Below are 24289 nucleotides of genomic sequence, written 5' to 3'. Positions count from 1 at the left end.
AGTGACTGCACCAGCAGAATAGTGAGTGCAGCTCTGGAGTATAATACAGGATGTAACTCAGGATCAGTAATGTAATGTATGTGTACAGTGACTGCACCAGCAGAATAGTGAGTGCAGCTCTGGAGTATAATACAGGATGTAACTCAGGATCAGTAATGTAATGTATGTACACAGTGACTCCACCAGCAGAATAGTGAGTGCAGCTCAGGGGTATAATACAGGATGTAACTCAGGATCAGTAATGTAATGTATGTACACAGTGACTGCACCAGCAGAATAGTGAGTGCAGCTCTGGAGTATAATACAGGATGTAACTCAGGATCAGTAAGCATTGTGTAGGTGAGATGTTGTGGACATATCCAGAAAAGGTTTGTTCTATATTTATGGCACCTTTAGGTGCAGTAACTATAGACTGTGTATCAGTCGGGCTCCATGCTGCGCCGTCTGCACGATCAGTAGTGTACAGGAATAGGACGTCGCCATTTGTCAAGGAGAGCGACTAAACCTTGTCACAACTGTCAGCAGCCTGACTGAGCGCTGCAGTCACTAAAGTCAGAGCGGTCACTTCATGTGTGTTAAAAAGTCATCCCAACCTCTATGAACTTACAGGAACCAATATATATAGAAGTGATATAATACAAATATATATCTGATCAGTCACTGAGCAGCGCGGACCACCCATGACTGTGCTGCCCCCACACCGAGACAATGCGAGACAATCAGCGCCATGTGGAAGAGCCATCTTGGCAGCAGGGTCTGATTGACAGCACAATCACCCCGCGCCACCGCGCCCAGGATGACCTGCCAGGGATCTGCAGGTACCGCGCACCCATCCTACCGCTCTCCATGCGCCCGATGGAGATTGTTATTAGATTACTGGTAGATTGTATGTCGGTGTTATTGGTGCACTCTATGGCGGCGCAGTATATGATTTAGGCACTGTACATTATATTATTAGGGGATGTTCATGCTTTGTACTTTTTCTGCACCATATGGCTCCACACAGGGCACCGCCAATATAAGGTCGGCCCCGGTTTCAACTCCATTGAATATCGGCCATTTCCACTGATGGGTTTTTTAGGATTTTAGGGATTTTTTTGAACCAAGAATCTTAGTGGAAAATCACAGGCGCATGTGAAATGCCTAAAAATGTCCAAATCCTCAGCCAGACTCCACCAATGGAAACGCCACCGCAGCCGTCCACTATTACACACAGCTGCCCTGAGCGCAGCGTACCTGCGGGGTCTCCGCACCCCCCCCATCAACAGCATTACAGCTTCAGGTCTTGTAACCAAAGCCGAAAATGGGACCGACAAGACGCTCAATCAGCGCAAACGAATGTCTCTTAACCCTTTCCTGATCACTCTCAGGAAGCTTCATTCTGTAAGTAAGTCCTAACTAACATTACATCACTATATCCAGCGAGGCAGGAAAGACCGAGCGGTGCGTCCCCTGCCCTAACCCGGATAGCGTTATCGGTGACGGCATGATAACCGCCGGTGATGCATCGGCCGTATACCGTTATGTGGTGCCGTCCATGGATCCATTCATGTCCTGGGCTGCGCTGACTCATTTACTTCCTGATTCTCATGCTCTTTAATGTTTCATATTGATTGGGTGGTTCCTCTTCATCAGCATTCTGCCAGCACTATAGGTTCTGGAACTTCTGTTTCCTCACTTTTCAATGTACATTCAGCTTGTTAATGTGAAATTGCATTTCAGCCCTGAACTGAAAAACCTCCTCGTTGTCTCTCTACCCCATTTCTCCTGTCTGTCAAGCCGCATTCAAGTGGAACAAAGACCCACCCCCGTTTCCTGCTGCTGAAATCGGAGGATTTGGGTCACTTAGGCCCCTCGTAGCTAAAATTTGTTGCTTTTTAATAAATTTCAAAATGAAATTCATAATTTAATTGCAATTGTTTTTCTTGCCGGATCATCTCTGAAAGGCCGTTGTAACCCATTAGAAATCCGTATTTCCCCGTGTCCCCGTTATATCCGTAGCAGCAGGAGGGTTACGAGATCTTTTCGTGACTTGAGACAGGACCGCGACCTGAACCCTTTATACGAGACCAAGTGGTGGAGCGTAATAAAACTTTTATATTACAAATGAGTCAGATCACTCTTGACATTTAAGAGATTCTCGCCGACAGCTGAGAACGTCTTTGTGCCGATTAGATAATTCCTTGTCTTCTTCTATTTTCATGAAATGTGATGTCACCTAAAGTCTTCTCTTCGAGGGGAGACTCAGAAGCGGAGATGGTGGGTGCACCCGGTGCCGTCCCCCGGACGTGGGGGTCTATGTATAAGACTTTGTTGTACGGAGGGTGGAGATCGCAACTTTTTCTTTTTTACACTTTGTCCTCTTCTCCAAATCGTTTCTATGAATTTATCATTCCCTATCTGGCTTTAGTTACGTAAATGTGCTGATGGGGAAGCGGCTGCTATATTTAGAGGTGAGAGCATTAACGTTGTCGAGGATCAAGGCTCAGAATGCGGGAAAGAAATGTTCCTCTTGGGTATAAGGAGGGGGTCGGGAGCGGGGGGGTCTCTGAGCTCATCCTCCAGCCCCCTCCTATTCTCATACAGTCCCTACGTTCTTACATCCCTCGTCTTACTCCTTTCATCCTCACATTGGAGCAACGAGTGGGAAGTTTGGTTTCCTGGAGCCTCCCGAAGTTCCACCATGACTCGATTGTCACGTTTAGATAAAAGTTCCCAAGTGGAAATTTCAAGACCCGTCCGAAGAAAACAAAAAGAAATTCTAGGTCTGATCCTCCTTTATAGCCCCCGATCATTGGAATAATCAATGCCCGTCTGTTCCGAGGACTCAACCATCGTAGGCTTGCAGGAAGGTTGGGTGATGCCGACCGGTGGAACTTTCCCTCGTGTCCTTTTTATCGTTCCCTCGTGTCCTTTTTATCGTTCCCTCGTGTCCTTTTTATCGTTCAGGACGCAGCTGGAGAATTTTTTTTGCAGATTTGGTGACTGTTGTGGAGCTTTTATATGGGGGTTAAGGTCCTTTTTTGCTTTTGTGGTGGACACTTGGTTGTTGGGTTGTGTGCTTGGCTTATTTGTTGTACGCGTTGGATCGGTAGATGCACCTTGATTGGTTTTTAAGGAGTCGTATTGTACTTATAAGTTACGTCGAAGAGTGTGAAGGATGAGGACAATCGTGGTATCCTAATAGTCTGTGTGCAATGTATTCCTGTATTCACAAGTGACAGGAAAAATATATATATTTTTTGTACAAAAAACTTGCAGGAAAATAGCTACAGCAAAAATATCCAGTACTTCCTTTGCATGCACTTTTTTGGCAGCATTTTTGCACTTGTTTTTGTGGGTTTTTTTACATGCATTTTTTTGGGGGGGTTGATTTTTCGACATTACACATCGGGATTTCTACATCTCTTTTAGAACCACATGATTTGTAATGCAAAAAAATGGCACTAAAAAATAACACATTTCCTCCACGGAGACTTTTGGGAGAAAAATGCCAAAAAACATCCCCCCATTCTCCACCTGCTTTATATTGTTACCAATCTTAAAAATAAAAAATAAAACCTTCATTAGGATCAGTAGAAAGATGATTATTGTGATTTTATTACCAACGTGGTACAATCTAAAAGCAGTCTGAGTCTGGACGTCGCTGCTCACGGGATAAAGATCTGGTCACGGCTCGGAGCTATTAGGGGGTCCGCACTTTGTTAAGCTGCGCTCATGTGAATGAGAACAAGACATCAGATCACTGTTTCATTGCAAGGACATGATATATGGATTTTCTGCCTTCCATATAGCCGGGGTTAGGGTTAGCCCTAGCCTAGCCTTGACTTAGCCTAGCCTTAACCTAAACCTAACCCAAAATACGAGACCATCCTTTTATAGCGTGGAAGTGGAAGTGTCAGGAAGGAGAGGAATAATACTGTGCTGAGGATGACGACCCACCGACGTGCCAGGGACCACGTGAACCGTCTGCACTGGGTCATGTCCACCGATTGATCTACGCCACCGTATAACATCCTAATACTTCCCCTTGTGTCTTTCAGCTCCAACAAGTGAGCCCACCGCGCTGACGGTGGAGGACGTGAGCGACACCAGCATCACCCTGAAATGGAGGCCTCCCGAGAGGATCGGTGCCGGAGGACTGGACGGATACATCGTGGAGTACTGCAAGGAGGGATGTAAGTGCAGCCGGTCCCTGTCCCCAATCACGGTCTGATCTCATATACCGGGTCTGTATGACACGGGGGGAACATGCAAATTCCAACATCTCATTTCTTAAGACTTAATTCACACCTTCCAGTCCATCGCCACAGAATCAGCCATCAAAGTCATACAAATTGCAAAATAAAATATTGCAGTTTCCCTTCAGCTTTTGGTGTAAATGGCGGATTAACGTGGCCTGCGGGTCACATAGGAATCCCGGTAGAGCTTGTGACCATTGCATGCACATTAGCTCTGCTCCACAAGAGGTTTTCTCCAGTGTCACCTATAAGCAGTCACCATGTCCAGGTGGAACCAGACTGACCGTACTTACAGGAGAAGAGCTAATTTGCATCTTTATTCCCAGAATGCTTTGCCTGTAAATCTTCCTACACTTGATTTCCATAAGAAGAACCAGAACCTTCCAAGAGTAGGAACAGAAATTCAGACTAATCACATGGCCGCATTTGACTTTTCATCCCCTGGTTACATCAGGACCCCACTTTCGAGTGCAATTTGTGCAAATTTAAAGGGTTATACCTTGGATTGAGCGTTATCCTGTATTGATAGGATAAGGAATAACTTAGTGACTGCTGCTGGTCTGATCCCGAAAATGGGGCTCTGGGACATCTTGAATGGAGCAGATATGTGCATGCTCGTCCTCCGCTCCATTCATTGTCTATGGGAGACTGGACCAGCTATGCGCATGCTCGTCCTCCGCTCCATTCATTGTCTATGGGAGACTGGAGCAGATATGCGCATGCTCGTCCTCCGCTCCATTCATTGTCTATGGGAGACTGGAGCAGATATGCGCATGCTCGGCCTCCGCTCCATTCATTGTCTATGGGAGACTGGAGCAGATATGCGCATGCTCGGCCTCCGCTCCATTCATTGTCTATGGGAGACTGGAGCAGATATGTGCATGCTCGGCCTCCGCTCCATTCATTGTCTATGGGAGACTGGAGCAGATATGTGCATGCTCGGCCTCCGCTCCATTCATTGTCTATGGGAGACTGGACCAGATATGCGCATGCTCGGCCTCCGCTCCATTCATTGTCTATGGGAGACTGGAGCAGATATGCGCATGCTCGGCCTCCGCTCCATTCATTGTCTATGGGAGACTGGAGCAGATATGCGCATGCTCAGCCTCCGCTCCATTCATTGTCTATGGGACACTGGAGCAGATATGCGCATGCTCGGCCTCTACTCCATTCATTGTCTATGGGAGACTGGAGCAGATATGCTCATGCTCGGCCTCCGCTCCATTCATTGTCTATGGGAGACTGGAGCAGATATGCTCATGCTCAGCCTCCGCTCCATTCATTGTCTATGGGAGACTGGAGCAGATATGCGCATGCTCAGCCTCCACATGTGCAGCTCTGCTACATTCAGGGAGGGTTCTGCAGAGTCCTGCTCTCGGCATTAGTGATAGGTGCCATCACAGTGAAATGCTCCCCTCGGGATCAGTGCCAGTCCCAGTGGTGGTTAGGTGCCATCACAGTGAAATGCCCCCCTCGGGATCAGTGCCGGTCCCAGTGGTTGACAGGTGCCATCACAGTGAAATACTCCCCTCGGGATCAGTGCCGATCCCAGTGGTGGTTAGGTGCCATCACAGTGAAATGCCCCCCTCGGGATCAGTGCCGGTTCCAGTGGTGGTTAGGTGCCATCACAGTGAAATGCCCCCCTCGGGATCAGTGCCGGTCCCAGTGGTGGTTAGGTGCCATCACAGTGAAATGCCCCCCTCGGGATCAGTGCCGGTCCCAGTGGTGGTTAGGTGCCATCACAGTGAAATGCCCCCCTCGGGATCAGTGCCGGTCCCAGTGGTTGACAGGTGCCATCACAGTGAAATGCCCCCCTCGGGATCAGTGCCGGTCCCAGTGGTGGTTAGGTGCCATCACAGTGATATGCCCCCTCTCCTGGCGCCCTGTGACAGCAAACATGGCTGACGTTGGTAGTCAGAAGAACAGCTGAGCCCATGATGGGAGGACAGGACACAGTGCGAGGGTCCAGGCACATTTATGGTGCACGCTGCTGTCCTAATGTCGGCACTGACCCCTCACAGAATCCCTGACGCTGGAGGAGCGCGGCTTACAGGCTTATCTTCTTGTGTTTCCCATTTCGTCTCAAGAACTGGTCCTCTGCCATGATAAACACTCCGCTCCGCACTTAGAGGCTGCCGAGCTCGGTAGTGGGCACAGGAATGCCCATATTAATTGCCCTCCCGGCCGGGTTACGCCCGTTATCTCTAATCAGGTGTCACCAGAGCCGCCCCGTCACACCAGATCCATTTACTTCTGGATTTCCACGCTGCTCATAATGATTTAATGTGATTTGGAGGATTATGACCATCGTCCCGCCAAAGTGGCCTCTGCAAAGTGTCCGACAGCAGAGAGGCCGGCCGAGGATTCACAGCTGCTGCGAATAGATCTCACAGGGCAATGCGGCCTCCACTATTTCCATAATGACACCCGGATCCGGGTATCCAATATCAGGACTGTGCGGATCGGCCAGACGCAGGGAGAGGCCGGTGACAGCCGTAATGTCGGCTTTATTTATAAACCGTAATTAAAGGGGTGGTCCCGTCATACACTACTATGGCACCTCACTGGAACATGCCATGTCCCAGATACTCCTGAACGGGGACTGTTTTTTAATCTCTGCTATTGGTCCCTGTCCTCTCTGTACAACGCCTGACCTGGACGCGACTGAGGACTGTTCATCCTGAGACTCCTGGTTCATTCCTGGAAGGTATACCGATTCTGATAGAAGCTTGTACACTGCATCCTCCGCTCCCCAGCCGTGTAGCCTCCGCTCCACGGCCGTGTAGCCTCCGCTCCGCAGCCGTGTAGCCTCCGCTCCCCAGCCGTGTTGCCTCCGCTCCGCAGCCGTGTAGCCTCCGCTCCGCAGTATCTTCTTACATAATACCGCACTATTGTTTTCCATCTGCAGCTTCTGACTGGGTCCCCGCACTGCAAGGCCTGACCGAGAGGACATCATGTCTGATCCGAGACCTCCCCACCGGTGAGAGACTTTCATTCCGGGTGAAAGCAATTAACCTGGCAGGTGCCAGCGAGCCGTGCACCATGAAAGAGCCGGTGACCATCCGGGAGATCATGCGTAAGTGTCCGTGCGTCTGTCCCTGGATTTTTCTATCTCGTATCTATTCATTTATCACAACCTTCATCTTCCTCCAGAACGACCAAAGATCTGGCTCCCACGTTTCCTGAGACAGAAACTTGTGAAGAGAGTCGGAGAGACCGTGAACATCGTCATACCCTTCCAGGTATTCCTGGTGTAGCAGGCCACATGTAATGCTTAATACCCCCTGCGGGGGCGCTGTAGAAGAAATCAACACTTGCTGCCGGGTACCTCTGCTGATTACAGGCGATCACTGCTGATCGCAGCGATGAGACGACCTGTAATTAACGCGTCTAACCAAAAGGGATTGTTGGAGAAAACGCTTCCAATAGCCATACAACCCTCGGACTCATTAGTGATCACAGCGAGGGATCGGGGTATCCAAGTCGCTCCTTCAGATGGTGACGTAATCATGAGTTTATATTGGTTTTTCCCAATATCTAAGCAAGCAAAGCTACTGTGTAAAGTATGGGGGAGAGAGTTCAACCTTCTAAGACTACATCAGACAATGCAGTTGAGCTAAAAAGCCGCCATACTGCACTTATCCTACGAGGGCCTTTAGATTTAGCAGTAAATCATACACTTGGTGCCTCGTGAGTGGTTTACAGACAGCGACAATACATAATGGCTGTTATCAGAGCCAAGCAGCTGCTGTAAAGCGAGGACATGTGCGTAGTGGTCACACTTCAGCGACCGGGATCAGTTCGCCTCGTGCTTCACACTATGAGAGACGGGAATGTACAATGAGGGGCGAGGTCGCGGGGATGATGATTGAGCTCCATAACAGCGCGGCGGCACGTGGCGGCCGGGGGCAGAGCGCTGGTAAATTTAGGATGCTGTGTGAAACGTGAGATTCTGGATGATACAACCATGGACCGGAGGAGGCTGTTAGCTCATGAATACTGCATCGTATACATATATACATGGAGCTTGTTTAGCCGAGAGCTGCTCTTGACGACCACCGCAGCCATACATCCATCAGTCCCGGGTTATCGGGGGTCCATGCAGGTGGCCCACCCCAAGCATCATTTCCCAAAGGAGATGTAGAGACTCCCTCCCGCCTTCGCCTCTTTCCACCATAATTCCGTCATTCTCATGACTCTTTTGGGTTACAGGGAAAGCCTCGCCCCGTGGTCACCTGGCTGAAAGACGGACAACCCATCGATCCAAAACAGGTCGGCATCAGAAACAGTGAGTCCGACACCATCCTGTTCATCAGATCTGCTGAGAGGCGCCACTCCGGAGAATACCAGGTCAAAATCCAGATCGAGAACTGCGAGGACACCGCCACCATCCACATCCAGATCGTAGGTAAGTCACGGCGACAGAAGAGAAGCCGCGGAGACCCCCAGACGCCGGTATATGACTATAACCCAAATGTTCTGCTGCAGACAAGCCCAGCGCTCCCCAAAAGCTGAAGATTGTGGAAATCTGGGGATTTAATGTGGCCCTGGAATGGTCTCCACCTCAAGATGATGGAAACACCGAGATCTCCGGCTACACCGTCCAAAAAGCCGACAAGAAGACCATGGTGAGAGGAAAGAATGGGTGGTCTGGAGGACACGTTGGGTGAAGGACGGCCGAACCCCAGACTATGGTTTATGGGCAGCTCTCTGAAGTCCTGGCCGGAGCGCCCCATAGTCTGACACTGGTCCGGTCGTGGCTTCTTCTCCTCCCCGCAGCCATCTTTATGGGTCAGCCTACAGCAAAGTGCTTGGCCGGATTTAAAGGGGACATTTATGGCTTATTAACAGGATATGCCATAAATGACTGATAGCTGCATCTATCTCAAGAGCTTGGCCATGCAGTCAGGAATAGTTATGTGGTTGCGCACGTGCGCAGAGCTCTGAAAACTGCAGTGCAGGCAATCACAGCTATGGAGAGGGCTGCGATGGGGACCCCCGCTCTCCAGATGGATGCAGCCCACCCGCTGGGACCCATCCAACATTATGTGACAGATCAGACTCCCCCGTATAAGGACTAGTCCCAATATCCGAGGTCCCGGGCGCCATGAGATCCGCGTCTGTGATCGCCGTCTCTTGTTCTTTCCCAGGAATGGTTCACAGTCTACGAACACTACAGACGTCTTCACTGCGTGGTCTCCGACCTGATCATGGGGAACGAGTATTATTTCCGAGTGTTCAGTGAGAACATGTGCGGCCTGAGCGAGAAACCCGTCAACTCCAAGGACAGCGCCAAAATCCTGAAAACGGGTAAATACGCAGCAAGGTCTGAACACCGACAGACGATTCCTCACCGCCGTGTCATGTTTGTAATAATGACTCTGGGAAGAACTACCATAACCCCCAATATACAGGGGACAGGGGTTATCCTGCATCTCCTCCTAGGCAATCTCACATTGGGCACTGGGTGGGACAGGTGTGATCCGTCCACTGCCCAGGAGGTCTCCTGCATGGTACCATTACTTAGTTACTTGGTACAGGAGCCGTACGCTGGGGTCCCTCCATGCCCTATGTTACCTTGAGTGGGAGCGTATGCTTGTGGTATTACCATTATAAACATGTAAGGTCTGTCCACAGTATATGCCTGATAGGTGCAGGTCCAACCCCCGTGACACAGGTGCAAGCCCCGCCTCCATGACAAGGCCCCACCTCCGTGACACAGGCACAAGCCCCGCCTCAATGACATAGGTGCAGGCCCTACCCCCTGACATAGGTGCAGACTTCGCCTCCATGACACAAGTGCAGGCCCCACCCCCGTGACATAGGTGCAAGCCCTGCCTCCATGACACAGGTGCAAGCCCCGCCTCCATGACACAGGTGCAAGCCCCACCCGCTGACATAGGTGCAAGCCCCGCCTCCATGACAAGTGCAGGCCCTACCCCCTGACATAGGTGCAAACTTCGCCTCCATGACACAAGTGCAGGCCCCACCCCCGTGACATAGGTGCAAGCCCCGCCTCCATGACACAGGTGCAAGCCCCGCCTCCATGACACAGGTGCAAGCCCCACCCCCTGACATAGATGCAAGCCCCGCCTCCATGACAAGTGCAGGCCCGACCCCCGTGACATAGGTGCAAGCCCCACCTCCATGGCACAGGTGCAGGCCCCACCCCTGTGACTCTCACTCTCCCACCAGGGATTTGGAGGTCCCGTTACCCCCATTTGCTGCTCTGATTTAGCAATGAGTGCGGCGTCCGGCCATTGAAGTCTATGGGAAGTGCAGTGAATTGGCCGGTGGGTCTTCTGTCTTCAGTATATAATGCGGATGCCTCTTAAAAGAGGTTGTGCTTATACTTAAAGGGGTATTTTGGTTCAGAAAACCCATTTCAGATATTCATCATTTCCCCTGTGGGGGGCGCTGTAGAGGATTGAACATCTGCTGACAGATTAGATCTGATCAAATGGGGTCCCTGAGAGCATCTGGTCTTTACAGTGATTTTAAGAGATTCTCTACTTTTTACAAAGTTTTTCTGCATTTATTTTAATGCCAGAAAAGTGTTTTATTTTTTTTAAAATTTGTCTTTTCTCAATTTTTTCTTTTTTTTTTTTTTTTTAGGAATTTCCTACAAACCCCCCAACTACAAGGAACACGAGTTTGAAGAAGCTCCTAAATTCACACATCCCCTTGCCAACCGCTCCGTTGTTGCAGGATACAATGCAACCCTCAGCTGTGCCCTCCGGGGATCCCCCAAGGTGCGGCCCCCAGTAATGGTTACTATAGGATTGTGTAATGAGGGGACGGCGACACTGGAATATCACAACTTAAAGGGAAAATGCCGTCTGATCTGCGGGCGGGATGTTATAGGGCAGGAGGAGCCGAGCAGGGTGAGAGATATTATTGTGGGGAAAGTTTCAGTAAAATGTTCAATTAATTCAGTGAAATCCCTGGTGTTTATATGTATGAGTCCAGTGGGCGGGGCTACCCAGGGGCTGACAGTCCTACCTGTATGACTGCATGCAGAGGTAGCTGTCAATCACTAGTAGGACCGCCCACTGGACTCATACACACAAACATCAGGAATCTCACTGACAGGTGGATCGGTGGAAGTTTGGGTTGCGGTACCTGACCCGAACTTTTGAGCCAGTTTGGTTCTGGTACCACAGCAGTACCCGAACTTCCACCAGAACCCGAACCCCTTTGAAATTAATGCAGACCCGAACTGATAAAGAGAAAAAAAATAATCCTCTTGTTTTTCATACATTATTACTTGCTGCTTTATTTTGTAAACTCTTTTTTTGGAAGGGAAAGGCTGCATCTATTTCTCATTGAAGTGAATAGGGAAAAACTGCAGTAAAAAAAAAGCTGCGAGAGTTTGATAATCAGCGATTAAAGCAAAAAACAAAAAACCGCAGCAGAGAGACTTAGTGTGAGTTTGGAGGAGATGGTGATGCTGCTACTGTAAGACAATGCGTTTGTATTTTCTGTACGAAGAAAAAAAAAAAAAAGACTGAAAAAAAAAGCGCATCAGAAATACTGTGTGTGAACAAGCCCTAGGGCTGAGGACTGCGAGACCGAGCCGGGGGGGTGGGGTGGGCATAGTCAGGTTGCACGGTGCCCGGAGGGTCTTCTTCTGGGACCCTCCTCCTCCTTTCACCTGTCCTGTGATAACTTGTCTTCACCACCTGCAGCCAAGAATCACTTGGTACAAGAACAAGATGGATCTGTCGGGGGAGGCCCGTTACCGCTCCTTCAGTAAGCAGGGTGTGCTCACCCTGGAGGTCCGGAAGCCCAGTCCCTTTGATGGCGGCGTCTACACATGTAAAGCAGTGAATGAGCACGGAGAGGCAGAGACCGAGTGCCGGCTGGAGGTCCGAGGTGAGGCCGTGTACCGGGCATGTCAGACTGGGCTCTGATCACACATTAGGGTGGGCACCGCGTCCTACACTCGTCCGTCTACCAGAGCCCGTATTAGGGTCTCGCCTCTGCGCGGTTATACATCATGTTACCGGTGCGGGGAGACGCAGTAACGTATAACGGCGGATGGTTTCTGAATCTCTATTTTTCCTTGTTTTCAGTGCCCCAGTAAATGGCAGCGATGGGTGACGGCAGGTAAGAGCGGGAGAAGGGACCAGAAACTGACTGCATGTACGGTGGGAGACGGGCTGTGATTTCCACCTTACACCATGTTGTGTCACGCTCAATAATCAATTACTTGATGTATTTTTATAGCGGACGGAGCTCCAAATCCCTACATGGTCCTAGTTATAACATGATTCTCTCTGCCTGCAACCACCACCAGGGGGAGCTCATTGTATACAGTGAGTGCCCTCTAGTGGTGACATGGTAGTGAATGGACAGAGCTGCACATGCTCGGCCCCCGGTCTATCTCTGTGGTGTAAGGAGGCTCCCACCGCTGGAGAAGTTGTAAAGCAGGACACAATTCTAACATTAACCTGTTCCAGCAACTACAACTCTCAGCATGCCAGGTTGTAGTTTTGCAAAAGCCAGAGAGCCACAGATTAATTGTTGAGAATGTAACTAAATAGGTTCAGAATCATCAATAATTCTGTGTTCTTTCCTTTCCTGCTGCGGTAATATCAGCGTTGTGCTTGCTCTGGGGTTGCCATGGTAACATGACCAGCCTCCTATACTTCTTGTCATGTGACCATAGAGCAACTCATTGTCCTTTCTGCCCACAGGTGAAGGAGGGCGGCGGAGCAGGAGGAGCGCCATCTACAGGCTGCAGTAGTTTATAGTATTTACACGTGTACGGTGGCGCCGTCTCGGCGTTCATTTCATGTTCCACCAAGGAGACGTCGGCTTCAATATTTTTTTTTTCTAAATGTTATGAAGGATGTGATAGTCCCGTCTACAGTAGTACCGGCGAGATGACGATGTATAATTCGGATGACCTTTACAGGGATTCAGAAAGTGAAATAAAGAAATGTAAAAAAATGCTGAATATTTCTAGGAGTTTTTTTTCATGTTTTATCCGACTGGGGCTCCGACAGGGGTCAACGTGGCGCCCCCGAGCAGCTGGATGTGGCCCCAGAGGGGCCGGCTATGTCCAAAAAGGCTTCTACCGAGTATCCTGCCCCCCACTCCGCTCCACAGTTCAGCTGCAGAAAATTATTGCTACAAAATCTGCAGCGTTAGGGCCCCCCCCCCCCCCTGTTGATTGTTAAATAGTTAACAATCAACAGTCCGAGACCACCGGGGCTGCGGTTATCAGCTTCTCTGGCCCACCAGGGACGTTATGGTGAACTTGCATCGGCCGTTCAATATTCAGACAATGGTAAAACAACAACGTTCAGCTGCCAAAGGAGAAAAGTGTAATCACAGGGAAGGATCATAAGGCAGAAAGGACATCGATCACGATCATATGAAGGCGTCTGATACCAGCGGAGATGACGCCGGCCGCCGTCCGTCCACACAGAACCTGCACATATCCGATATAACGTCCCGGCCTGTGCATCATCCCATAAGAAATACCGGTGACGAGTAGTGTTGAGCATTCCGATACGGAGTTCCGATACTTTTAGAATATCGAATACTGGAATCGGAAGTTCCCATAATGCCTGCGCTCTGCAGCGTCTCTGAAGGATGACAAGCTGGATGGCAGCGCTCGGCTTACTGTACTTGTCATTTAGTGTTAAAGGATTTATTTAAAAAAATAATAGTGTTTTCATGCACCATCTCTTTAAAAAAAAGCCGGCCGGCAATTCATCAGCGGTACCCGACAATTTATAACAGAAAGAATAGAGCATCACACATAGATTAGATAGATAGAAACATGTCAGTCACATATATAATAAGTACAGTGACAGTGTTGATTACTGTACTTGTCATTTAGTGTTAAAATAAAGGATTTATTAAAAAAAAAAATTGGCGTGGGGTTCCCCGTAATTTTAGTCTCTAGCGGAGGTTAAGCAGACGGCTGGGGCAGATGTTTGAAGCCTGGGAAGGGGGTAAAACCCACGGAGCTCCCCAGGCTACTAATATCAGCCCCCAGCTGAATGCCTAGCCTTTACTAGCTATTAAAATGGGGACCCCCCCCCCCCAAAAAAAAAAAATGACGTGGGGTCCCCCCTATTTTAATAGCTAGCAAAGGCTAGGCAGACAGCTGGGGGCTGGTATTAATAGCCCAGGAAGGGTGCCATGAATAATGGCCCCCTCCCAGACTAGAAACACCAGCCGTCAGCCGCCCCAGAAATGGTGCATCCATAGGATGCGCCAATTCTGGTACTTAGCCTCGCTCTTCCCACTGCCCTGTAGCGGTGGCAGTGGGGTAATAGGGTTGGGGTTGATGTCAGCTTATAATGCCAGCTGACATCAAGCCCAGGTTAGTAATGGAGAGGCGTCTATAAGACACCCCCATTACTAACCCCATAGTCAAAGTTAAAAAAAACACAAACACCCAGAATAAAGTCCTTTAATTGAAATAAACACACAATTCTTTATTGTTCTAAATTAAACCATACTTACCATCACACCCATTCCAGCTGAAGCCAACGATCTCCTGCAATAAAAGAAAAATAATAAACCAACCTCATCCTTACCTTTCCATGGTTCCCAGGTCTGCTACATTCACATGACAGGCTGGATCGCAGCCGAAAGCTGCCATCCAGCTTGCCATGCCGCAGACACTGAGAAGCGCAGCCATGCTTGCGCTCCTCAGTGTCTGGCTGTGACGGCATAAAGATGAGCCGAGGTCATGTCCAATGAACTCGACTCACCTCATGCACGTCACTGACAGCGTGGAAGAATTCTCCTGCGCATGCGGTGAGCGCAGGAGAATTCTCCCACGCTGGGATGGCATTGAGATGACAGGCTGGATCGCAGCTGAGCGTTGCCATCCAGCTTTTCATCCTTCAGAGACACTGCAGAGAGCAAGCATGTCTGCGCTCTGCAGTGTCTATGAAGGATGGCATGCTGGATGGCAGCGCTCAGCTGCGATCCAGCCTGTCATCTCAATGCCATCCCAGCGTGGGAGAATTCTCCTGCTCAAGCGCTGAGCGCAGATTTCTCCCACGCTGTCAGTGACGTGCATGAGGTGAGCCGAGTTCATTGGACATGACCTCGGCTCATCTTTATGCCGTCACAGCCAGACACTGAGAAGCGCAAGCATGCCTGCGCTTCTCAGTGTCTGCGGGATGACAGGCTGGATGGCAGCGTTCTGCTACTATCCAGCCTGTTATGTCAATGTAGCAGTGCTGAAGCTGTCCTGGGAACCATGGAAAGGTAAGGATGAGGTTGGTTTATTATTTTACTTTTATTGCAGGAGATCGTTGGCTTCAGCTGGAATGGGCGTGATGGTAAGTATGGTTTAATTTAGAACAATAAAGAATTGTGTGTTTATTCTGGGTGTTGTGTTTTTTAAAATACTTTACTAGAAATTCATGGTGGTCATGTCTAATATTGGCGTGACCCCATGAATTTCGGGCTTAGGGCCAGCTGATAATGCCAAGCTGGCCCTAACCCCTTTATTACCCAGTGAGCCACCGCACCAGGGCCCTGGATGAGTTGGGTACAGCGCCAGAAGATGGCGCTTCTATGAACGCGCCATTTTCCGGGGTGGCTGCGGACTGCAATTTGCAGCGGGGGGGCCCAGAAAGCTTGGGCCTCCCTGCGCTGCAGATTCCAGCCCCCAGCTGCCTAGTTGTACCTGGCTGGACACAAAAATAGGGCGAAGCCCCACGGCAATTTTTTTTTTTTAAATATTTCATGAAATTCATGAAATAATAAAAAAAAAAAAAAAAAAAAAGGGTTACCTATATTGTTGTGTCCGGCCAGGTACAAATAGGCATCTGGTGGTTGGGGGCAGCCCGTTCCTGCCTGCTGTACCTGGCTGGCATACAAAAATATAGGCCACGTCAAAATTAATTAAAAAATAATAAAAAAAATAATAATTTAGGGACTGCATCTTTATTAACCCCTCACGTGGAGGGGTTAATAAAGATGCAGTCCCTAAATGTGTTTTTTTAAAAAAAAATTATTGAATTTTTCACCAAAAATTTGACGTGGCCTTCGCCATATTTTTGTGTCCAGCCAGGTACAGCAGGCAGGAATGGGCTGCCCCCAACCCCCAGATACCTATTTGTACCTGGCCGGACACAACAATACAGGAAAGCCCTTTTTTTTTTTAAATTATTTCATGAATTTCATGAAATTATTTAAAAAAAATTGCCGTGGGGCTTCGCCCTGTTTTTGTGTCCAGCCAGGTGCAACTAGACAGCTGGAGGCTGGAATCCGCAGCGCAGGGAGGCCCAAGCTTTCTGCCCCCCCCCCCCCCGCTGCAAATTGCAGTCCGCAGCCACCCCGGAAAATGGCGCGTTCATAGAAGCGCCATCTTCTGGCGCTGTACCCAACTCATCCAGGGCCCTGGTGCGGTGGCTCACTGGGTAATAAAGGGGTTAGGGCCAGCTTGGTATTATCAGCTGGCCCTAAGCCCGAAATTCATGGAGTCACGCCAATATTAGACATGACCGCCATGAATTTCTAGTAAAGTATTTTAAAAGACACAACACCCAGAAAAAAGTCCTTTAATTGAAATAAACACACAATTCTTTATTGTTCTAAATTAAACCATACTTACCATCACGCCCATTCCAGCTGAAGCCAACGATCTCCTGCAATAAAAGAAAAATAATAAAGCAACCTCATCCTTACCTTTCCATGGTTCCCACGACAGCTTCAGCTCTGCTACATCGAGATGACAGGCTGGACCGCAGCAGAACGCTGCCATCCAGCCTGTCATCCCGCAGACACTGAGAAGCGCAGGCATGCTTGCACTCTGCAGTGTCTCTGAAGGATGACAAGCTGGATGGCAGCGCTCAGCTGTGATCCAGCCTGTCATCTCAATGCCATCCCAGCGTGGGAGAATTCTCCTGCTCAAGCGCTGAGTGCAGGAGAATTCTTCCACACTGTCAGTGACGTGCATGAGGTGAGCTGAGTTCATTGGACATGAACTCGGCTCATCTTTATGCCGTCACAGCCAGACGCTGAGGAGCACAAGCATGCCTGCGCTTCTCAGTGTCTGCGGGATGACAGGCTGGATGGCAGCGTTCTGCAGCGATCCAGCCTGTCATGTGAATGTAGCAGAGCTGGAGCCGTCGTGGGAACCATGGAAAGGTAAGGATGAGGTTGCTTTATTATTTTACTTTTATTGCAGGAGATCGTTGGCTTCAGCTGGAATGGGCGTGATGGTAAGTATGGTTTAATTTAGAACATTAAAAAATTGTGTGTTTATTTCAATTAAAGGACTTTATTCTGGGTGTTTGTGTTTTTTTTAACTTTGACTATGGGGTTAGTAATGGGGGTGTCTTATAGACGCCTCTCCATTACTAACCTGGGCTTGATGTCAGCTGGCATTATAAGCTGACATGAACCCCAGCCCTATTACCCCACTGCCACCGCACCAGGGCAGCGTGGAAGAGTGAGGCTAAGTGCCAGAGTTGGCGCATCCTATGGATGCGCCATTTCTGGGGCGGCTGACGGCTGGTGTTTCTAGCCTGGGAGGGGGCCAATATTCATGGCTCCCTTCCTGGGCTATTAATATCAGCCCCCAGCTGTCTGCCTAGCCTTTGCTAGCTATTAAATTAGGGGGGACCCCACGTCATTTTTTGGGGGGTGCCCCATTTTAATAGCTAGTAAAGGCTAGGTATTCAGCTGGGGGCTGATATTAGTAGCCTGGGAAGCTCCGTGGGTATTACCCCCTTCCCAGGCTTCAAACATCTGCCCCAGCTGTCTGCTTAACCTCCGCTAGAGACTAAAATTACGGGGAACCCCACGCCAATTTTTTTTTAAATAAATCCTTTATTTTAACACTAAATGACAAGTACAGTAATCAACACTATCACTGTACTTCATATATATGTGACTGACATGTTTCTATCTATCTAATCTATGTGTGAAGCTCTATTCTTTCTGTTGTAAATTGTCGGGTACCGGTGAATGCCGCTGATGAATTGCCGGCTTTTCATGTAATACATTCTACATCCCCCCCCCCCCGCAGCAGGAGCCCCCCCCGCAGCAGGAACCTCACCCCCGCAGCAGGAACCTCCCCCCGCAGCAGGAGCCCCCCCCCTCTGCAGCAGGAGCCCCCCCCTCCTCCTGCAGCAGGAGCCTCCCCCCCTCCTCCCGCAGCAGGAGCCTCCCCCCCCCCCGCAGCAGGAGCCTCCCCCCCCCCGCAGCAGGAGCCCCCCCCCCCGCAGCAGGAGCCCCCCCCCCCCGCAGCAGGAGCCTCCCCCCCGCAGCAGGAGCCTCCCCCCCCACATCAGGAACCCCCCCCCCGCAGCAGGAGCCTCCCCCCCCGCAGCAGGAACCTCACCCCCTCCTCCTGCAGCAGGAGCCCCCCCCCCGCAGCAGGAGCCCCCCCCCCCCCCCGCAGCAGGAGCCTCCCCCCCCACATCAGGAACCCCCCCCCCGCAGCAGGAGCCCCCCCCCCCGCAGCAGGAGCCTCCCCCCCCACATCAGGAACCCCCCCCCCGCAGCAGGAGCCCCCCCCCGCAGCAGGAACCTCCCCCCCCGCAGCAGGAGCCTCCCCCCCTCTTCCTGCAGCAGGAGCCTCCCCCCCCACCACATCAGGAACCTCCCCCCCCCCGCAGCAAGAACCTCACCACCTCCTCCTGCAGCAGGAGCCCCCCCCGCAGCAGGAACCTCCCCCCCGCAGCAGGAACCTCCCCCCCGCAGCAGGAGCCCCCCCCCTCTGCAGCAGGAGCCCCCCCCCCTCTGCAGCAGGAGCCCCCCCCCTCCTCCTGCAGCAGGAGCCTCCCCCCCTCCTCCTGCAGCAGGAGCCTCCCCCCCTCCTCCTGCAGCAGGAGCCTCCCCCCCCCCCACATCAGGAACCTCCCCCCCACAGCAGGAGCCTCCCCCCCTCCTCCTGCAGCAGGAGCCACCACCCCCGCAGCAGGAGCCCCCCCCCCCTCTGCAGCAGGAGCCCCCCCCCCCACAGCAGGAACCTCCCCCCCACAGCAGGAACCTCCCCCCCACAGCAGGAGCCTCCCCCCCTCCTCCTGCAGCAGGAGCCACCCCCCCTCCACATCAGGAACCTCCCCCCCCGCAGCAGGAGCCTCCCCCCCTCTTCCTGCAGCAGGAGCCTCCCCCCCCTCCTCCTGCAGCAGGAGCCTCCCCCCCTCCTCCTGCAGCAGGAGCCTCCCCCCCTCCTGCAGCAGGAGCCTCCCCCCCCCCCCACATCAGGAACCTCCCCCCCACAGCAGGAGCCCCCCCCCCTCTGCAGCAGGAGCCCCCCCCCCCCGCAGCAGGAGCCTCCCCCCCTCCTCCTGCAGCAGGAGCCCCCTCTCCCCTCTGCAGCAGGGGCCGATAACCCCCCCCTTTTTATGTCCTTCCACAGTAGATAATCAGACTCTGGCCCCTGGGGCACTGAGGGCCACACTCCATTCTGCACTGTAATGGGTCCTGGATCGCACCGGTGCTGTTCTGCCATCATCTCCATCTGCAGATGGGTTATATCAGACCTTGGCCGCCAGACACGTCTATTGTTGCAATACTACACCATAGCTGCTGTGGGCCCCACTGGGCACTCGGCTACTGCCCCAAGGGTCTGTCTACCCCGGCTGCTGCAAACATGATGGACAGATGGGTCTGGAGATGGAGAAATACTTCTCTGCAATCCTAAATAAGTGTCAGACAAGACCGAGCTGCACGAGGTACAGAAGAGAATCAGTAAAGTACCTGTGCGCCCGCGATGTCCCAGCCCAGGAGACCACCAGAAACCAGGCCAGGGAACAATGCAAGGACGGGATATGCACAATATAGAGATATACAGTACAGACCAAAAGTTTGGACACATCTTCTCATTTAAAGATTTTTCTGTACTTTTATGACTATGAAAATTGTACATTCACACTGAAGGCATCAAAACTATGAATTACCACATGTGGAATTATATACTTAACAAAAAAGTGTGAAACAACAGAAAATATGTCTTATATTCTAGGTTCTTCACAGTAGCCACCTTTTGCTTTGATGACTGCTTTGCACATTCTTGGCATTCTCTTGATGAGCTTCAAGAGGTCGTCACCGGAAATGGTCTTCCAACAATCTTGAAGGAGTTCCCAGAGATGCTTAGCACTTGTTGGCCCTTTTGCCTTCACTCTGCGGTCCAGCTCACCCCAAACCATCTCGATTGGGTTCAGGTCTGGTGACTGTGGAGGCCAAGTCATCTGGCGTAGCCCCCCATCAGTCTCCTTCTTGGTCAAATAGCCCTTACACAGCCTGGAGGTGTTTGGGGTCATTGTCCTGTTGAAAAATAAATGATGGTCCAACTAAATGCAAACCGGGTGGAATAGCATGCCGCTGCAAGATGCTGTGGTAGCCATGCTGGTTCAGTATGCCTTCAATTTTGAATAAATCCCCAACAGTGTCACCAGCAAAGCCCCCCCACACCATCACACCTCCTCCTCCATGCTTCACGGTGGGAACCAGGCATGTAGAGTCCATCCGTTCACCTTTTCTGCGTCGCACAAAGACACGGTGGTTGGAACCAAAGATCTCAAATTTGGACTCATCAGACCAAAGCTCAGATTTCCACTGGTCTAATGTCCATTCCTTGTGTTCTTTAGCCCAAACAAGTCTCTTCTGCTTGTTGCCTGTCCTTAGCAGTGGTTTCCTAGCAGCTATTTTACCATGAAGGCCTGCTGCACAAAGTCTCCTCTTAACAGTTGTTGTAGAGATGTGTCTGCTGCTAGAACTCTGTGTGGCATTGACCTGGTCTCTAATCTGAGCTGCTGTTAACCTGCGATTTCTGAGGCTGGTGACTCAGATAAACTTATCCTCAGAAGCAGAGGTGACTCTTGGTCTTCCTTTCCTGGGGCGGTCCTCATGTGAGCCAGTTTCTTAGAAGCGCTTGATGGTTTTTGCAACTGCACTTGGGGGCACTTTCAAAGTTTTCCCAATTTTTCGGACTGACTGACCTTCATTTCTTAAAGTAATGATGGCCACTCATTTTTCTTTACTTAGAATTTGTATTATGGCAAGAAAAAAGCAGCTAACAGTCTATTCAGTAGGACTATCAGCTGTGTATCCACCAGACTTCTGCACAACACAACTGATGGTCCCAACCCCATTTATAAGGCAAGAAATCCCACTTATTAAACCTGACAGGGCACACCTGTGAAGTGAAAACCATTTCCGGTGACTACCTCTTGAAGCTCATCAAGAGAATGCCAAGAGTGTGCAAAGCAGTCATCAAAGCAAAAGGTGGCTACTGTGAAGACCCTAGAATATAAGACATATTTTCAGTTGTTTCACACTTTTTTGTTAAGTATATAATTCCACATGTGGTAATTCATAGTTTTGATGCCTTCAGTGTGAATGTACAATTTTCATAGTCATGAAAATACAGAAAAATCTTTAAATGAGAAGGTGTGTCCAAACTTTTGGTCTGTACTGTATATAAGCCAGAAACAAGAGACCATGATATAGACCAGAACCAAAGAATCACCAGATCCAACGGTATATAATAGAAATAATGGTGATTACAGCACGGATGAAGATCGATCCACAGTAACTGTATGATGAGAGATCACCATATGCCTAGGAGAAAATGATTAGATCTGCCCCTTAGGCTATGTGCCCACGATGCAGAAATGAAGCAGAAAATTTCGGCATCTTCCTGCCCGGAAAAACGTGTGCGGAATTTGACAAGCGTTTTTCGCGCGTTTTGCACATGCGGAATTGCCATGCGTTTACTAATGCATCGTAGATGGCAATTCCGCAGGCGTAAACGCACAAATAATGGACGTGCTGCGGATTATTCAGCGCATCAAAAACGCTGCGGAAAAATCTGCATCACGGGCATTGAAAGTGCGGAATTTCATTGGGGACCATGGGGCACGGATTACCAAGAGTTTACGCTGCAAAAATTCCACAGCATAAACGCTTGAAAAACGCATCGTGGGCACAGACCCTTAGTCAAATTAATCAGTAAATCAATTACTGAGGACCGACCCTGACGAAGCCGATACGTGGACCTCATACACAGCGGACCCTCCTCCTCCCACACTGGGGTCCATCTCCTTTTGCTTTTCCGGCATTAGTACATAGGTGATTTACTTCAGGATACTGCACCCATTATTACCCATTAGGTTTTTTGGTGCAACCCATTCTCGTATATATCTACTAAGCTTCTGGCTCTCAGCAGGTGAGCTCCGCACCGGCCCCACAACCGCCGCCCCACAGCTCCGGACCCGGAATACTGAACGGCTCATTTAAAGGGACTGTACAGGAGCAGAAAGATGGCTGATTTCTTCCAGAAACAGCGCCACCCCTGACCAGGGAATATGTCCTGTATTGCAGCTCACTGGCCATAAAGGAGACCTGGCAGAAATCCCAGACACTTCCACCGCGCAGAGCGGCTCCGTTTCTGGAAGAAAGCGGTGATGTTTTCCTAATCCAGTATGGCAGCGGCATCACTAGTGACGGGATCTGGGCCCTTGAAGGTTTGCCCAGTGGCCTGAATCCACCATGGAGTGCCACAATCACGTAGTTGGAGAAGCACAACAAAGACAACCCAACAGGTACCCATCTGCTGTCTAATATCATAATACTTAAAGGGGTAGTCCAGGGTTTAGGACAGGTCATTGATATTAGCTTGGTTGGGACTAGATGCCCCCACAATCCGCTATTAGTGTACAGAGTGGAATGGCACAGCGCCGTACACTGAGGAGTGGTCGGTCTCGGTACTGCAGCTCTAATCACATTCACTAGAGAAACAGTGCTGCAGTACCAAAAATGGCCACTACGCGGTGTACGGAGCTGATCCAGCTCTGTAGTGTTTACATGTGGCCTCAAGGGGGAGCTGCAAACAGCTGATTGGAGGTCTGACAGCCAATGACCTCCACCAACCTCGTCAATATGCAAGACTGGGTCAGCCTGACAAGCACCAGTAAAGACCCTCGTTCTCATCACTGCCCTGTGTAGAGACTCCATGAATCTCATCAGCTGAGGAGCGAGCAGTCGGCAGCACATTGCCCGGGTAATCAGAGGACGTGCTGCCGACAACATGCCAACCGCACAGGCATGGAACAGTTTGCATCTCCGTGTGGAAAGAGGCTTCAGCATCAGCTGGTGCACCGGCTGCCATGACATGGGGTCTTCCATGGGGTCGTCCTCGGGGTTCCCGCACTCTCCTGCGACTCGGAATCTTGGGTTTTCTTTCCCTTTAGATTTTATTCAGTAAATGTCACATTTCTCATTGTTGTCGGCGGCTGGAGCCGCGAGGACGGAAACTTTCCATATAAGGCCACGGCCCCATTATCAGTATTCGGTCAGTATTCGGTCAGTATTTTTTCTCAGGAGTGGGAGACAAAACCAGGAGTGGGTGATAAATGCAGAATTGGTGACTTGTTTCTATTCTACCTTTTCTCTGTTTCTCACCTGGTTTTGGCTCCCACTCCTGAGAAAAAATACTGACCGAATACTGACCAAATACTGATAGTGGAGCCGTGGGCCTTAATGTAAAATTCTGACTAGAGCACAAACACAACAACGCTCCATTACTGTGTACGACCCCACAGCCGATCGCTCCACCACCGCCGGGATCTCAGCGACTCCGCACAGAGGGAAATCCGGCATCAGTGTCAGATCAGATTAATTAATCGTATCACACCTGGCACAGAGCCGACTCCAGAAACCTGCGGAGCGCTCCGCACATGGCCTCCGCAAAAAGCAGGTCAAACAGTACACAGATCGGCAAGGTGTCCTATAACGTGCCCCAAACAGAATGGTATAAGGGGCCCTGTAACGTGCCCTCCACAGACTGGTATAAGGGGCCCTATAACATGCCCTCCATAGACTGGTATAAGGGGCTCTATAACGTGCCCTCCATAGACTGGTATAAGGGGCTCTATAACGTGCCCTCCATAGACTGGTATAAGGGGCCCTGTAACTTGCCCTCCACAGACTGGTATAAGGGGCCCTATAACGTGCCCTCCACAGACTGGTATAAGGGGCCCTATAACATGCCCTCCATAGACTGGTATAAGGGGCTCTATAACGTGCCCTCCATAGACTGGTATAAGGGGCTC

General features: G+C 50.5%; 1 protein-coding gene across 1 annotated transcript in view; it reads left to right on the top strand.

Moving 5' to 3' along the window:
- Positions 1–13169, top strand: part of MYBPC3 (myosin binding protein C3) — a 164693-nt gene extending 151524 nt beyond the window's left edge. Inside the window, exons 23-32 of the mRNA XM_073658952.1 lie at positions 4044–4178; positions 7150–7317; positions 7395–7483; positions 8454–8649; positions 8730–8869; positions 9392–9551; positions 10857–10993; positions 11930–12116; positions 12317–12350; positions 12941–13169. Of these exons, the coding sequence (XP_073515053.1) occupies positions 4044–4178; positions 7150–7317; positions 7395–7483; positions 8454–8649; positions 8730–8869; positions 9392–9551; positions 10857–10993; positions 11930–12116; positions 12317–12327 (1223 nt within the window). The 3' untranslated portion in view covers positions 12328–12350; positions 12941–13169. The remainder of the gene's footprint in view (positions 1–4043; positions 4179–7149; positions 7318–7394; positions 7484–8453; positions 8650–8729; positions 8870–9391; positions 9552–10856; positions 10994–11929; positions 12117–12316; positions 12351–12940) is intronic.
- The last annotated feature ends 11120 nt before the right edge of the window (positions 13170–24289 follow it).

The sequence above is a fragment of the Phyllobates terribilis genome, unplaced genomic scaffold (genome assembly GCF_046119375.1).
Source record: "Phyllobates terribilis strain yellow unplaced genomic scaffold, ASM4611937v1 Scaffold_13__5_contigs__length_258822181, whole genome shotgun sequence".
Lineage (NCBI taxonomy): Eukaryota > Metazoa > Chordata > Amphibia > Anura > Dendrobatidae > Phyllobates > Phyllobates terribilis.
Note: the sequence above shows the minus strand (reverse complement) of the source record. Positions and strands in the feature narration are given on the sequence as shown.